This window comes from Camelina sativa, chromosome 12 (assembly GCF_030686135.1).
Source record: "Camelina sativa cultivar CO46 ecotype springtype chromosome 12, ASM3068613v1".
NCBI classification, from domain to species: domain Eukaryota; kingdom Viridiplantae; phylum Streptophyta; class Magnoliopsida; order Brassicales; family Brassicaceae; genus Camelina; species Camelina sativa.
The window spans coordinates 6537251-6551480 of record NC_141891.1 but is presented as its reverse complement, the minus strand read 5'-3'; the positions used below and the strand labels follow the sequence as shown (position 1 = coordinate 6551480).

Genomic DNA, 14230 nt, shown 5'->3' with positions numbered 1-14230 from the left:
GAGTAGATGTTCATGATGCGGTTGGGAATAAAACGCTCTCCGTTGCTTTAGCTGAAAAAGTACGTATACAGTTTTCAAAATCTCGTAACGTCGTATATAGAGTCATGTTTTGTTTTGTTACTATGAATTAGATCCCGAAACACATAAATTTAATTAATTACGGATCATGCAACCTTTACACACAATTAAATATATATGCAGTATTTAAAGAGAGCTAGTCATGTAGAAATCGATCTTTGATGACCTTTGAATCCGTTTGTGTTTTTCATTTGTATAGAAAATAATAATAATAATAAAAAAGATCTGCTCATTTTAATATAAAATATTTATATTAGAGAACCTTTAATTCGTTATATGATTTAAAGTGTTGGGTTTGGTTTGCAGGGATCAATACTACAATGGCTACTGCAACAATACTCTGTGGCCGATATTTCACTACATGGGAACGCCACCAGAATATCGCAACGATGCAACCATAACGTACCAGTCACAGTATGATGCATACAAGAAAGCGAATCAAATCTTTTTTGATGTCGTAAAAGAGCACTATGAAGATGGAGATGTCGTTTGGTGCCATGATTATCATGTTATGCTTCTTCCTCAATATCTAAAGGAATACAACAGTAATTAGATGAAAGTTGGGTGGTTTGTCCACACACCATTCCCTTCCTCCGAGATGTACAAGACGTTGCCCTCGCGATCCGACTTGCTTCGCTCTGTTCTTGCTGCTGATTTAGTCGGGTGAGTAATATATCGTTTACTTTTAATAGTGTAGTAATCATTTTGGATTAATAAACAAGGGTTTAAGTACTTATAATCTATACTTTTTTTTTTTATTTTTTTTTTTTATAGTTTCCATACCTATGACTTTGCAAGACATTTTGTGCATGCATGCATGTGTATTCTTGGAATTGAAGCAACATCTGAAGGAGTTGTGGATCAGGGAAAAGTCACTCGAGTAGCTGTTGTAATGACCCATCTTGAAATCTCTTAAGAATGATTATATGCTCTGATTTAATGATCTTAATCATCTCATTATGTAATTAATTCATAATTTTTGTATATGTTTGGATTTTATAGTTTCCAATTCGGATAGAACCTGAGAGGTTTATAAACACAAGTGCACTCTCTGAGATCATACAATACATGAAGAAGTTTAAAAGCGATTTTGGTGCCAGAAAGGTAGATATATCTACATACTTGTATGCTATCTGATGTTTAAATTGGTAGAAAAGATATAACATATTGATTTTGTTGACAGTTGATACTAGGTGTAGATCGTCTCGATATGATCAGAGGGATCCCACAAAAGTATCAAGCATTTGAGAAATTTTTGGAGGAAAATGAAGATTGGCGTGGTAAAGTCATGTTACTTCAGATTGCAGTGCCACCAAGAAATGGTATTGGTGAATATAAGTTTTTCTATCCCTTCTTCTTCTTCTTCTTTAAATAAGCTACTATATGCATCAACTTCTTAGGATTGTGTTTGTTTCCTATACTCCTATTTTTCAGATCAAAAGATCAAAGAAGAATACCATGGTCTTGTTGGACGAATCAATGGTCGTTTTGGTTCTATCTTAGCTGTGCCAATAATTCATCTGGCTTGTTATTTATTTTCTTTTATATATGTTGTTGTCACGAGTTACACTTTACTTCTGACTAAATTTTTTTAATAAATATTTCATATTTCATAACGATCATGGGAGATCTCAGAGTCTCCATCGTCTACTCTCTTGATCGGATTCTTTGTATTACATCTGTCGTAGTCAGCCTTGTTCACCTCTAGCACCAAGAAGCTACGAGAGAGTTTTTTTTTTTTCCAAAGAAGATAAGAGACAAATGAGTTTGTGTGTATGTATACATAGAGATGAAGGGTTTTTTGATGGTGGAGATCAAATGAGAAGAGAGAGGCTAAAGGGGAAGTGAAGCTTTTCTAGTCTTTATGATGGAGAGAGGCCAGTTTTTATGGGGTTAATACGTGTTAGAAATTGAATTGAATATCATGTTTTCTAGACTAAGCTTTTCTAGTCTTTATTATAAAAATATTTCTAATGATAATGTAACATAAAATATGACAAAAAAAAAATAAAAAAAATCATATGTCATGTTCTCTTATGTCAATCCCAATGTAGCCATAGAATAACAAAACTTAAAAGACTGTTCACAAGCAGACGATTTTTGGAAATGTTTATCTGGCTATGGTTTCTAAAATTCTAATATAAAGTCAGTGTTGACCATTTATTTAGTCTTCTGTAACTAAAACAAACATAGCCAAAATAAACTGCGTGTCGTTCCGATCGTATAAAAACGTAGAGAAATACAGTATTCTTGGTTTCAAATGGTTCCAGTACTGCTCTCACACAACAAGAATGTAGCCATTGTGTTCACCTAAACCAATCCGAAGTTGCTTCAAATGGTTGTTACAATGCTCTCATTTTACTCTGTTTTGTTCTTCGTTTCCAATTCCACAACGTCTATCTCGAGTATTTTGCCATCTTTTATTCTGCTTTCCATATTCTCTTAAGTCTTCTCTCATTTCTTACCGTATGTTTCTTGTTATTATAAACTTATATTTTTACGTAGTTCTTTTTATAACAAAAGTTTGTCAAACAAATTATAAAAAAAAAAACTCTGAAAATAAAGATGCATGTATAAGAATTTAAATCCAACTATGAAATCCATACATCTTGCTGCTACAAGTATATTGAATTAGTGACAAATGTATTTCTTAAATCTGAAGCAATTATGTCCTTCACCAACCCTTGCCACGCCCTGTCAAATCTTATTCTCTTATATATTGACTATTAAATAATTAAATTAGTAATTAGCGTAAATATACAATGATTAGTTGAAAATTAAACCATACAAAAATAATGTGATACATTCCATTAATTGCATTTACTTGTGACTTGCGAGTGTAGACGACACACGTGACTTAAAATATTGAATTGTGGGCATCGATTTTTAATAGGCCTTATGAATAATTAAAGGCTACTATAATTAATATGGGCCAAACTGAATTACAGTCCACTACCTATTTCTTAATAAAAAAAAGAATAGGTAGTTTAGTACAAAATGAATAGATCAAATTCGTTTCACTCACTCACTCACCAACTATCCCAATTTCTCTACTCACTAGTCACTACACTATTGGGATATCTAAAATATATACTTTCCTTTGTAACTCTGTGAGTTTACTACTACTACTACTTGTCCACCAAGTTTTCTTTAATGTATATATTAGCCGCCGATTGGGTCTAACTAAGGAATACAAGTTAGTAAATAGACCCCTAGAAGCGGTAGCTATGTCGTCAGCCGTCGCCGGCGCATGTTTCTCGATCTCCGCCGCCACCAATAATTCTCACAAGAACTCCTCCTCCAGATCGCCTCTCCCATTCCCGTCCATCGCTTTCATCCCTTCCCGCGGACGACGCAGTATTACTCTTCAGCGGCGGTGTTACGTTGGATCCAAGCCTACGATCCTGGTTGCTGAGAAGATCGGTGAGGATGGTTTAAAGGTGTTGGAGGGTTTCGCGAATGTCGACTGCTCGTATGACATGACCACCGAGGAGCTGTATGCTAAGGTCTCGCTCTGTGACGCTTTGATCGTGCATAGTGAAACAATTGTTGGCCGTAAAGTGTTTGAAGCGTCTCGCGGACGGTTGAAGGTTGTCGGACGCGCTGGTGCTGGGTTCGACAACGTGGGCCTGAGAACAGCCACGGAGTTTGGGTGTCTGGTCGTCAAAGCGCCGAGGCCCAACACCATCGCTGCCGCTGAGCACGCAATCGCTCTTATGACTGCCATGGCCCAAGCTGAAGCCAAGGCTGGTTAGTAACTCTTTACCTTTTTTTTTTTTCTTTTTTTTTGGCGAATCTGTTGATTCTTGTTAGCTAGATTCTTCAATTAGCTTGAGCTTGTGTCAGTGTGGTAGAGTGACTATGTACTTATCTACTGACGGATGGATTATAGTATTTAATTAATTAATGTCTCTACTTAATGCAATGCAGGAGATGATCAGTTGGAGATGAACAAGCTTGTGGGAAAGACCCTTTTAGTTTACGGACTCGGGAACGTTGGGGCCGAAGTTGCTCGCCGTGCCAAGGGCCTTGGTATGCGAGTCCTTGCTCTTGATCCATTTGTCGTAGCAGACCGTGCACGTGCAATTGGTGCTGACTTAGTCCGCTTCAGCAGCTTAAGTGCTGCCCTCGCCAATGCAGATTTCATTTCTCTGCACTTGCCCTTTAGCGAAAGAACATGGATAACACTATCTGACCATCGCTTTGCCATAATGAAGAAAGGAGTTTGCATCGTCAATGTTTCTCATGGAGGTCTCATCCACGAAGACGGGCTAGTGAAAGCTCTGGATTCTGGTATTGTTGCTCGGGCTGCAATTGATGTCTTCACTGAAGATATATATGAATCGTTTAAATACACTAAGCTTCTGCAGCACGAGAGGGTCACTGTGATACCTCATCTCGCAGCCAGTACTCAGGTGTGCAAAATTCATGTTGCGTAATATATTTTTATTCTTGGTTTTTGCTCTTTAATTTCGCTTCTGATCGTTTTTTGAAAAATTGACAGAAAGGAGTTAGCACTGATCTTGCTGAAGCTGTTGTTGGAGCTCTGAATGGAGGAGGCGAGCTTGCTGCTACTGCATTCAATGCACCTATGGTTTCTCCTGAGGTGAGCACTGGTTTTTGCTGGTAAAAAGTTTGTTTTAATACGCTTCATCACATTCGAAACTTAGTTCTAAGACGCAAGTATCGTAGCTAGCCGCCTAAGACTGAAAGTAGGACATTGTATCTCTACTGAGTCCTCTGTGAGCGTCTCTCATTCATCCTCTGTGATTTGTGAATTGAAATAAGAGAAATGCAGTCTCTCATAGCTCTTTGTTTTTACAGTTTATTCAATTGTTACAAGATAACTCTTCATATTGGTTATGCGCAAAAGCTTACATCAGAATGCATTGCAGGTACCAACCGAGCTGAAACCATATGTGGAACTAGCCGAGGTTTTAGGAAATTCGTTAAGGCAAGTGGCGTCCAGAGGAGTTGGCGGTTTGAAAAATGTGAAAATCACATACGCCTCAGCACGGGCTGCTGACGATCTTGACACCAGACTTCTACGAGCCATGGTCATCAAGGGAATTCTCGAGCCAATCTCCTCTGAGTTATATGTCAACTTGGCCAACGCCGATCTCATAGCCAAGCAGAAAGGTATGAGGCTCTCAGAGGAATTTGTGTTCTTGGACGGGTCACCAGAGAGCCCTTTCGAGAAAATAACCGTTCAGCTAGACATCGTAAAGCATATGTACCCAGAGTCCGTGTACCCCCCAGCGGACTTCAAAGTGGAAGGAAAGGTTAAAGACGGACGCCCGTATCTGATCAAGAAGGGACGTAGGAATGTGGAACGTAATTGTTCCGTAAGGCGCATAATGTAATCATGGATTTTGTATCACAAGAGGGACTTCTCGTGGTTAATCAGTTTCATCACTCTATATGAATAAAATATAAAAAAATCCATGTTCCACATAACAACAGCTTATAAGCAGTCCAACTTTGTATTTACGTACGGCTGTCAATATGACCATCCTTAATAAGATATTGGTATTGCGTTGTTCCTGAATGTCAAATTGTTAAGGCTTGAAAATTCCCATGTTGCAAGAATATTCTATCAGACTTTGTTTATATATATATATATACTACTAAAATGTTACATACAAAGATTACAAGTCAAATTGCAAAAGGCACGAAAATCAAAGAATGTATCATAAAAGCTAAAAATCACAAGGTAGAGAAATTTGATCAAGACCCAATATCTGTTCGAACACCAGAACCTTTGAGACGGTAGGCATGTGATCGAGCCAAGTCAACCGCGTCCTGAACCCTTAGCCTGGTTCCCTGTTGACCCACCACAGTCGCTGCAATCGTAGCAGCCATATCTCCCATTCCTTTCAAGTCAGAGACTCCTCTCAAGATACCGTATAAGATCCCTGAAGCGTAAGCATCTCCAGCACCACATGTGTCAACTGGCACGCATGGGGAAGGAGGAATGTATATGGCCTCTCCTTTTACTCCAATGTATGACCCGTTGATTCCATCCGTCACCGAAACAAATGGAACAAAGTGGCTCATGTACCTTGTCGCTGAAATTGGGCTTTCCTCTGCGGAAAAGTGACAAAACGCTCTTGCTTCATCACTGTTTGCAAATACAATATCCGCATAGTTCCCCACAATGTCCCTGGGTGGAGACAACGAAACCAACAAAAGCAAACCGTCAAGATAACAATAGACTGATCATCAAGCTAATCACTCCCTTCTTATTATTATATATTCAACTGTTCCTCTGATGGACTGTAAATATATAGAAACTGCAAGAAGGGATTCAAGAAAAAAAGACCAGAAACTCACCAGAAGTCATCATAATGTCTCTCTATGCAAGACACATCTGATGCTGTCACAGCAACAAGTGCCCCATTCCTGTGGGCTTCTTCGCATGCTTTTGTTATGGTCCTTATAGTATCAGGAAGCTCAAACAAATAGCCTTCCACAACAAAGACATTTGTCTTGGATATCAAACTAGCCAAACAAGAATCATAATTAACGACAGAGGACGTTCCCTGAAATTTATACATACATATTCATTAGTGGTTTCAGTCGAGCATACATCTTAATCTTATCGGAATTAACAATTCTACTAGTATTCAATTTGGTTGCTGTGATCAGAAATCCTACCTGATATGCAAGCATAGTACGTTGTGCATCAGGAGTCGTGAGGACTATAACTGTTCCAGTTGTTCCATCCTTAATTGGAGCAGAAAGAAAATTAACATTTGCTCGACGTAGTTTAGTCCTACAGAACATAAAAGAAGGGATCCCCTTGTGAGTAAACCAAACAAAACAACGGAAGAAGGCAAATCATACAAGACACGAATAAACAATTTATAACCTGGTTGATTTAAACACATACATCTAGATAAAAAAGTTGATGAGGCAAATCAGAAGACATAATTTAAACAAAAAACTGAATGTGTTGATCAGTAGTCGATGTGATGATAGTCTAGTTTGTAAAACCTTAGAAACTAATCTTGCATAAAAACCAATCCTCTAACACAAATAAACCTTTAGACACCAATACTAGGGATAAAGAGCAACTGTAAAGGGATACTAAGAAAGAAGCAAGCAGATATAATCACACCATTTGCAAGCTAAAGACAAAAGAAGTTTGAGTACCCGTAAAAGCTACCGAGAGGGTCACCACCAATACTGCCAGCCATAGCGACATTCAAAGGGCGGTCAATGATAGAATGAGAACCTAATCTAGCGAGAGCAACAAGAGTGTTGGACAATGAGCCTCCAGCTGCAGCCTTATAGCTACAACCATCCATTGCTTGTAGTAATTTACCCCTCTCCTCGTGATTAATCAGTTTCCTTGTTCCCTTTTCTAAACCTAGTTTCTCTAGAAACTCATCATCCACAACTCCAGAGAAATCTACCTAAAAAAAGATACACACATATATATTCAAAAGCATCAATGATAATAATTAAGAAAAGCTCCTAAATCTACTTAATCATAGTAACAATTAAGCTTCTAATGGCGTTCAATTACTGACCATGGCTTGGCCGAGACCTAAAACATCCCATCTCTCAGGGGAAGTATTAGAATGGCTAATGATAAAATCGTCGTCATCTTCTTCGTCTTGATTTCCAATTCTCTCGATTTCGCCTTCGTCCATATCATCCAATTCACCTCCGCCGCCGTTGTTGGTACAAAGCACGAGACACAAGTCGGTCTTATCCGCCATAGAATCAATCCTCAAGTTCAAGGAGCCTCCGAAAAACGAGGTCGCGGTTCTATTTCGTAAGGTACCTTTGGGGTGATATGAAGAGTAGAGAGAGGATGAGGCATTATTATTAGAAGTAGCGGTAATGGCGGATAGAGTAAAAGAAAGAGAGGCGGAGATAGAAACTTGAGAGAGGAGCGAAAGAGCCATATGGATGATGATGAAAGAGTGTTTTGATCGAAGAGAATGAAGGAAAGCTCACATCTCCATCCAAAGCGAGAGGAGCAAAACCTGAGAGAGAAGACGCCTCTCTGAGAAGATAAAGTCTTCCTTTACCAATTTTTTTTTCTAAAAAAAATATTTATTTATAAATAAATAAAAAACTATACTAATCCAATTAGGATGATAACTCTATTATTATAAATCCAATTGCGTCTATTTATATATCTTAATATTTTTGTTTATATACTGTGTTGATCATTTGATAAAATTGGCTATTCTTCAAGTGAGAACAAATCTTCTACGTGGCCTTTAGTTTAAGACAAAGTTGATTCGGACATCGGTTTAGTTTAAGACGAAATACAATTTTGTACTTTTCGTTAATAAATTTTACTTTATACTAATAATATCTAATCTTGCTTGTATGGTTGTGCAAAGCCAAACGAAGACACCTCTACTGGTGGTGGTGGTTACTATGGTAAAAGTAAAACTGACTACTGTTGGTTAAAAATGGTGTTATTTTAAGAGTCTTGTGTTTGTCATTTACTCTATTGGGTTTAGTTACCATTTATGGAGAAGGAGAATAGAACAAGGAAAAGCAGGAAACTATCACCCGCGGCAAACTCTTCAACAACTATTTTCCTTTACACCAAACGAGAGATAAAAAGACCTCAAAACCAAGAATTAAGACAATTCAAAAAAACGAAAGCTGAAGCCAGAAAGAAACCTGAAAATCTCTATCTCCCAACGATCTTTTTATCTTAGGACATAGATTCATTTTCTCGAAAAAAGGAAAATAATAGAGAAAAAAAAAAAAAAAAAAAGACGCAAGTATGCACAATGCCCTAACCTTTCGACCTACTACAATATGTTTGGGACCTGTGAGTCCAATCTCTGCTGCAACTCTTTTACCTTCTCCGAAAGCTCTATCTTTTGCTCTTTATAGCTCCTTAGTAGATAATCCTTCCCTTCTATAACCTCTTTAAGCTCACTCACTTCCTTTTTCAACATCTCTACTCTTTCTCCATCCCTTGATCCCTTTTCCTGTGCCTCATAGTTGCTTTCGCTGTCCATAAACCCGTTCACATGTCCACTCCAAGGTGCAACGGGAGATGTCTTGCCATTGCTACCTGCGCCGCATCCCACGCTGTGATCAGCTATCGCCTTTCTCAGTCTCTGGACTTCTCTTTCTGATTCAAATAGGTCTCTGTTCATTGTGTCTAGCTGTTCCTGGAGATGGCTAGAGTGTGCCGTCTGCGCGTTGTACGAGTTTTGCAGCTCTAGGATCTGTTCCTGCATTTCCAGTATCATGTCATCGCGTCTCTTCAGCTGTTGCCTCAGTTTCTGTATTACTTCTCGTTTGCTGAAGATATCTGAGCTGGTTTCAGAAACGCAGGGAGAATCTGAGCACGTCGAATGGTGATTGTATGGTTTTGGGGGAAGTTCCAGGCGATCAGGAGAAGTAGCCCACATGACTCCATTCTCTTTGCTAAATGATGGAGCAGGAACTGTCACAAGAGGCAGTGAAGTGTCAGATGCGGATACCATTTGCTCGTTTGTCACCTCTTTTCCCTCCACATTCTCACTTCCTACAAAAAAGAGAAGCAAAGTTTGATGAGATCCAAAGAACCAAAAGAACTCATTTCTAGATACAATAGTACAAATCTTGTGACTGTGCTTCACCATTTCTTGGACAATGACAAATCTTGTAACTATTGTTAGCATTTAGCAACTAGGCACAACCATCATTGGAGAAAATCTGCTTGCCTAGTTGCCAGCTTCATTTACTAAATTTTACTAAATTTCACGCATCATCGTTTCACTTCACATGTTGATAAAAGGAAACCTAGTAAGAGATGACGCAAGACCAAGACACTAGCATACTGTGTTTGTTTAGTGGCTTAAACATGAGAAAATTCTTCCATTAGAACAGAAAGTTACAAAGTCACACCTGGAATGGAGCGGAAGCAATCATTACTGTGTGCACAGGAAAAGGTGTTAGAGTGCAAGCAACAGCTTGTAGATTTTTGCCTCTCAGATGCTCCTCCATTGGCTGCACAACAAAATCTCATTAAGAGAGACAAAAACTACAACCAAACTATAAAACATATGGTAAGCAACACAGCAATAAAGTAAGTAAGTACCTTTTAAACCAGAAGAGCCATTCGATTGAGGTTTCCAATCAAGTGACTGCTTAAGCTTGTACCCAAATCGAATAGACAATGTGCTCAACAAGGCACCCCCAGCAATTAGTATCCAATTAGGGCCTTCACCACAAAATTTATCAGCTCGTTGATGCTTGGAAATGCCAGATCTTCGTGTACTCATTGTAAGAGAAAGTCAAAAATGTCTCTATCATCCAAACATAACCTACATTGATCACCAGAAGATGCAAGAACAAAATCATCATTAATGATCAGAAAGAAAATAGACGAGAATTGTGGTTTACACACAAGAAAAACAACCGGTACACAGTTTTGAAAATACACCAAAAAATGCTTTAAAAATACAAGATTCCAAAACCTACATTAAAAAATATACAAGATATTGAGCCCAAAGGCAACATGTTTTAGGCATTATCTCGAATCAACCAGAGAAGAAAAACCCAATAAAAAACAAAAAAAAATCTGAAAAAGGGGTTGGAGTCATGTGGTATTGATTCCAATATGGATCAAAAAGGACAAACCCATGGAATCAAGCTCTAAAATCAATAAAATGCAACAAAATAATCGAGCTAACCTGAAAGAGAGAAATCAAAATGTGGATGCCATGGGATTTTGATTTAGACGTTAAAAGTAAACTCTCCTGAGCTAATAGAGAGAGAGAGAGGCACACGAAGAGATACTTGACTTGAACATGAAGCAAAATAGTAAAAATAAAAAGGACCCTTAATACTTTGTAGATAGAAGCCCCATTAATTGCTACCCAAACTCAGACTCAACACAAAACAATCGCAATCAGAACGAGAAAATAAAAAAAAACGAATTACATAAATCCGACGGAACAACTCATATATATCCACAGAGCGAAATAGGACAAAGAAAGGAATCGGAATACAAACCTCATAGAAACCTTAAAAAGAAATGGTAGAGGATTAGGGCTCCATAGCTTCACTTATCAGACTCCAGCTTGACTTTTTTTAAAGTGTGTGTGTGTAGTGGTCTCTGCTCCTCCACAATCGAAAAATAAGATTCCGAGAAGAATCGTTGAGTCTCCGGCGATGGATATGACTGTTAAAAAAACCCCAACAGAGAGAAATAAAAGTGGAGGGGAAGAGAAGAGACGGCGCCTCCTCACACAGCTCCCCCTTCGTTTTTTTTTTCGTTTTTCCTAATTAAAAAAAAACTGTTTATTTAATTTATTAAAATAATAAAATAAATAATTAAAAATCTCCGCACGCGTCAACCACGTCCCATGGATGACGCTCACGGTGGTTGAGACTTGAGAGACTCTCAGACATTCATCTCTATTTTTTGTGTTTAATAATAATTCAATTCTTTTAAGTTCTTAAGAGTGAAATTTTTTAGATTTGTGTAAGAGATTTGACAGGTTTATCCATGTGTAATTTGCACTTTTACACCTTCTTCTTCTGTTGATTATTATTAATCTATTCTATTTTTAGTCTTAGTGGTGGAACACAACTAATAAATAACTACCAGCTGGATGGATATATATATATATATATATATATATATATATATATATATTATATGGTTGGTTGATCTATGTGACATTTTTCTTCCCTATGTGACAAATTACTAAATTAACTGGTCTTCCTTCCCTAACAGATTTCGAATTTGATAAATTAAATTTAACAAAAAAACAACGAACTTCTAACTGATATAGTCCACATTTCACCCAACTTTTATATGCCTTGAGAGTTGAGACACGACATTTGGATTGAGATTTTCAGATTTCCAATCTTCACTTCACCTACCAGGAGAAAGAAACCAAAAGGAGAGATTCAAAGCCCAAAGCTAAAAACAATCTAATCAAAAGAGAGCTTTTCCTCGGAGAGTTCATATTTCTTTCTCGAGAAAAGAAAGAGAAGTAGTAGTAATAAAGAATGCACAATGCCTAACCTTTCCAACCTACAATATGTTTGGGAGCTGTGAATCCAATCTCTGTTGCAACTCTTTTATCTTCTGCGTAAGCTCCATCTTCTGCTCTTTATAGCTTCTAAGTAGATAATCCTTCCCTTCTATCACTTCTTTTAGCTCACCCACTTCCTTTTTCAACATCTCTATCCTTTCTCCATCCTTTGATCCTTTTTCTGGTGACTCGTAGCTGTTTTCACTGTCCATAAACCCGTTCACATCACCACTCCAACCATTATTGCTACCCACGCAGTGGTCTGCGATTGCCTTTCTCAGTCTCTGAACTTCTCTTTCTGATTCAAACAGATCCCTGTTTGTTGCGTCTAGCTGTGTTTGTACATGGCTAGAGTGTCCAGTCTGCGAGTTAAGCGAGTTTTGCAACTCTAAGATCTGTTCTTGCATTTCAAGGATCATGTCGTCACGTCTCTTCAGTTGTTGCCTCAGTTTCTGTATTACTTCTCGCTTGCTGAAGATGTCTGAGCCGGATTCAGATACACAAGGAGAATCTGAGCACGTTGACTGGTGATGGTATGGTTTCATGGGCACATCCCGGAGATCAGGAGAAGATCCCCACATGACACCGCTCTCTTTGCTATATGTTGGAGTAGGAACTGTCACAAGAGGCAGCGTGGTACTGGACGCGACCATTTGCTCGTTTGTGGCATGATTACTGTCCCCATTCTCAGTTCCTGCATTCAAAAAAGAAGCAAACTCTCAGAACATCCACACCAAAACCTTTCTGAAACAGAGTTGAGTTAAGCTGAGATTAACATTCTGAGATAATCATAACGCAAACTCATCATCGGGGGATACTTCTTCCATAGTTGCCAGCACAATGATGCAAGTAGCTTCTTAAAATATGACTCATGAACATTCAATATGCAAGAAACCAAAAGCTACAAACTTGTAAGAACCATCTCCATATTCTATCAACTAATTAACAACATCTCAAAAGATCTTTTTAGCAAGCCCAGCAAGAAACTGTGTGGAGTCAAGATTAAAGTATAGTACAAAAAAAAAGGCAGCTGTAAGAATAACAAACTCACAAACTTCTCACCGGGAGTGGAGTGGAAGCAACAATCATTACTCCTTTCACAGGGAGATGCATTAGAATGCAAGCAGCATCCTCGAGATCTTCCTCTGTCAGATGTTGTTCCATTGGCTACACAACAACAACAACAACAACCCTCCAATAAGATAAGAGACTATACAACTGAATACTAAGGACATGTAGTATATAAGCAGTAAAACCAATTAAGTACGTTTTAACCCACCAGTGGCATTCAAATGAGGTTTGGAATCAATGGACTGCTTTAATTTGTAGCCAAAGCGAATAGACAATGTACTCAACAAGGCACCCCCAGCAATAAGGATCCAGTTAGGGCCTTCACCGCGAAAACTCTCAACCCGCTGATTCCTAGAAATGCCATTTCGTCGTGTTGTCATTGTAAGAGGAAATCAAGTGTCTCTATCATCCAAGCTTTAACCCTACAATACTGGATACAAATTTTGGCACAGAATAAGAGGCCTTGAAATCAAAAACCCAAAGCAAAGGAAAACGACAATAAGCACAGAGAGAGGATCAACAACGAAAATTAGAAACACCAAAAGTGAGGATAATCCCACACGAGAGACGAAAAAATCGGAGCACAAACAAACCTCATCGGAATGAGTGAAATAAATAAATAGTAAAAAACACTGCAGGACAGGTTCTCCCAGAAATTAGGGTTTCTACGTCAAAGCGATCAAGTAGATCGAGGAGACTGACTAATCAAAAAAGCGAAAGTTTCCAGAAACAATTATGGTCACACAAAAAACAAGCAGAAGAAGAAGAAGCTTACCACCAGGCTGTTTTGGAGAGACAGCGCGGCGTTGAGCCAGAAAACCAAAATCAAAGGCCGTTGAAGCCCTCTCTTTTTTTTTTTTTCTATAATCAACCCGCCGTGAAGCGTCCCAAAAAAGAAAAAATGTTGTGTCTGTGTTACTTTTACTTATCGTAGATATTTATTGTCTACTGATTGTAACTAGATATTTTACAGCTCAATAGTAGTAGTGTCAATAGCATTATAACTTCAGTTGTTGCTGTAGCAATCCTTACAACCCGATTGATTAAATGATATGCAGTCTAGT

The 14230-nt window shown here is 38.3% G+C and overlaps 5 protein-coding genes across 8 annotated transcripts; 2 read left to right on the top strand and 3 right to left on the bottom strand.

The window, feature by feature from the left end:
* Positions 1-631: 631 nt before the first annotated feature.
* On the top strand, positions 632-1453 carry LOC147930227 (putative alpha,alpha-trehalose-phosphate synthase [UDP-forming] 4). The gene is made up of 4 exons (XM_087476772.1): positions 632-741; positions 853-967; positions 1081-1182; positions 1262-1453. The coding sequence occupies exons 1-4, from the start codon at positions 632-634 to the stop codon at positions 1451-1453; spliced, it is 519 nt and encodes a 172-aa protein (XP_087332898.1).
* A 1623-nt stretch (positions 1454-3076) lies between these two features.
* On the top strand, positions 3077-5669 carry LOC147930226 (D-3-phosphoglycerate dehydrogenase 1, chloroplastic-like). The gene is made up of 4 exons (XM_087479670.1): positions 3077-3828; positions 4009-4493; positions 4583-4684; positions 4974-5669. Exons 1-4 carry the CDS (start codon positions 3306-3308, stop codon positions 5439-5441), a joined length of 1578 nt encoding a protein of 525 aa, XP_087335796.1. The 5' UTR covers positions 3077-3305; the 3' UTR covers positions 5442-5669.
* Positions 5670-5672: 3 nt separating this feature from the next.
* LOC104730609 (uncharacterized) lies at positions 5673-8217 on the bottom strand. 2 transcript variants are annotated; one of them, XM_087479672.1, is made up of 6 exons: positions 7614-8217; positions 7234-7496; positions 6736-6853; positions 6412-6620; positions 5832-6241; positions 5673-5777 (listed from the first exon to the last, which is right to left on the bottom strand). In XM_087479672.1, the coding sequence occupies exons 1-6, from the start codon at positions 7992-7994 to the stop codon at positions 5734-5736; spliced, it is 1425 nt and encodes a 474-aa protein (XP_087335798.1). In that variant the 5' UTR covers positions 7995-8217; the 3' UTR covers positions 5673-5733. The 2 variants fall into 2 exon arrangements, with proteins under 2 accessions (XP_087335798.1, XP_010448105.1); XM_010449803.3 differs by having other exon boundaries at positions 5673-6241; positions 7614-8191.
* A 370-nt stretch (positions 8218-8587) lies between these two features.
* LOC104730607 (uncharacterized) lies at positions 8588-11604 on the bottom strand. Its single transcript, XM_010449800.3, has 4 exons — positions 11065-11604; positions 10148-10373; positions 9955-10056; positions 8588-9592 (listed from the first exon to the last, which is right to left on the bottom strand). Exons 2-4 carry the CDS (start codon positions 10329-10331, stop codon positions 8865-8867), a joined length of 1014 nt encoding a protein of 337 aa, XP_010448102.2. The 5' UTR covers positions 10332-10373; positions 11065-11604; the 3' UTR covers positions 8588-8864.
* A 158-nt stretch (positions 11605-11762) lies between these two features.
* On the bottom strand, positions 11763-14192 carry LOC104730608 (uncharacterized). Of its 3 annotated transcripts, none has more exons than XM_010449802.3 (5): positions 13942-14192; positions 13375-13596; positions 13158-13262; positions 12086-12789; positions 11763-11936 (listed from the first exon to the last, which is right to left on the bottom strand). In XM_010449802.3, exons 2-4 carry the CDS (start codon positions 13544-13546, stop codon positions 12095-12097), a joined length of 972 nt encoding a protein of 323 aa, XP_010448104.1. In that variant the 5' UTR covers positions 13547-13596; positions 13942-14192; the 3' UTR covers positions 11763-11936; positions 12086-12094. The 3 variants fall into 3 exon arrangements, with proteins under 3 accessions (XP_010448104.1, XP_087335800.1, XP_087335799.1); XM_087479674.1 differs by having other exon boundaries at positions 13147-13262; positions 13942-14083; XM_087479673.1 differs by having other exon boundaries at positions 13760-13950.
* Between the last annotated feature and the right edge of the window lie 38 nt (positions 14193-14230).

Coding starts and splice junctions, on each gene's coding strand:
- LOC147930227 (XM_087476772.1), top strand. CDS start 632: ATGAAAGTTGGGTGGTTTGTCCACACACCATTCCCTTCCTCCGAGATG. Junction 968..1,080: donor AAGTCACTCGAGTAGCTGTT/GTAATGACCCAT, acceptor TGGATTTTATAG/TTTCCAATTCGGATAGAACC. Junction 1,183..1,261: donor GCGATTTTGGTGCCAGAAAG/GTAGATATATCT, acceptor TTTTGTTGACAG/TTGATACTAGGTGTAGATCG.
- LOC147930226 (XM_087479670.1), top strand. CDS start 3,306: ATGTCGTCAGCCGTCGCCGGCGCATGTTTCTCGATCTCCGCCGCCACC. Junction 3,829..4,008: donor CCAAGCTGAAGCCAAGGCTG/GTTAGTAACTCT, acceptor AATGCAATGCAG/GAGATGATCAGTTGGAGATG. Junction 4,685..4,973: donor CACCTATGGTTTCTCCTGAG/GTGAGCACTGGT, acceptor AATGCATTGCAG/GTACCAACCGAGCTGAAACC.
- LOC104730609 (XM_087479672.1), bottom strand. CDS start 7,994: ATGGCTCTTTCGCTCCTCTCTCAAGTTTCTATCTCCGCCTCTCTTTCT. Junction 6,854..7,233: donor CCTCTCGGTAGCTTTTACGG/GTACTCAAACTT, acceptor TATGTTCTGTAG/GACTAAACTACGTCGAGCAA. Junction 5,778..5,831: donor CTACCGTCTCAAAGGTTCTG/GTGTTCGAACAG, acceptor TGTGATTTTTAG/CTTTTATGATACATTCTTTG.
- LOC104730607 (XM_010449800.3), bottom strand. CDS start 10,331: ATGAGTACACGAAGATCTGGCATTTCCAAGCATCAACGAGCTGATAAA. Junction 10,057..10,147: donor TGGCTCTTCTGGTTTAAAAG/GTACTTACTTAC, acceptor TTTGTTGTGCAG/CCAATGGAGGAGCATCTGAG. Junction 9,593..9,954: donor TTGCTTCCGCTCCATTCCAG/GTGTGACTTTGT, acceptor TCTTTTTTGTAG/GAAGTGAGAATGTGGAGGGA.
- LOC104730608 (XM_010449802.3), bottom strand. CDS start 13,546: ATGACAACACGACGAAATGGCATTTCTAGGAATCAGCGGGTTGAGAGT. Junction 13,263..13,374: donor ACCTCATTTGAATGCCACTG/GTGGGTTAAAAC, acceptor GTTGTTGTGTAG/CCAATGGAACAACATCTGAC. Junction 12,790..13,157: donor TTGCTTCCACTCCACTCCCG/GTGAGAAGTTTG, acceptor TTTTGAATGCAG/GAACTGAGAATGGGGACAGT.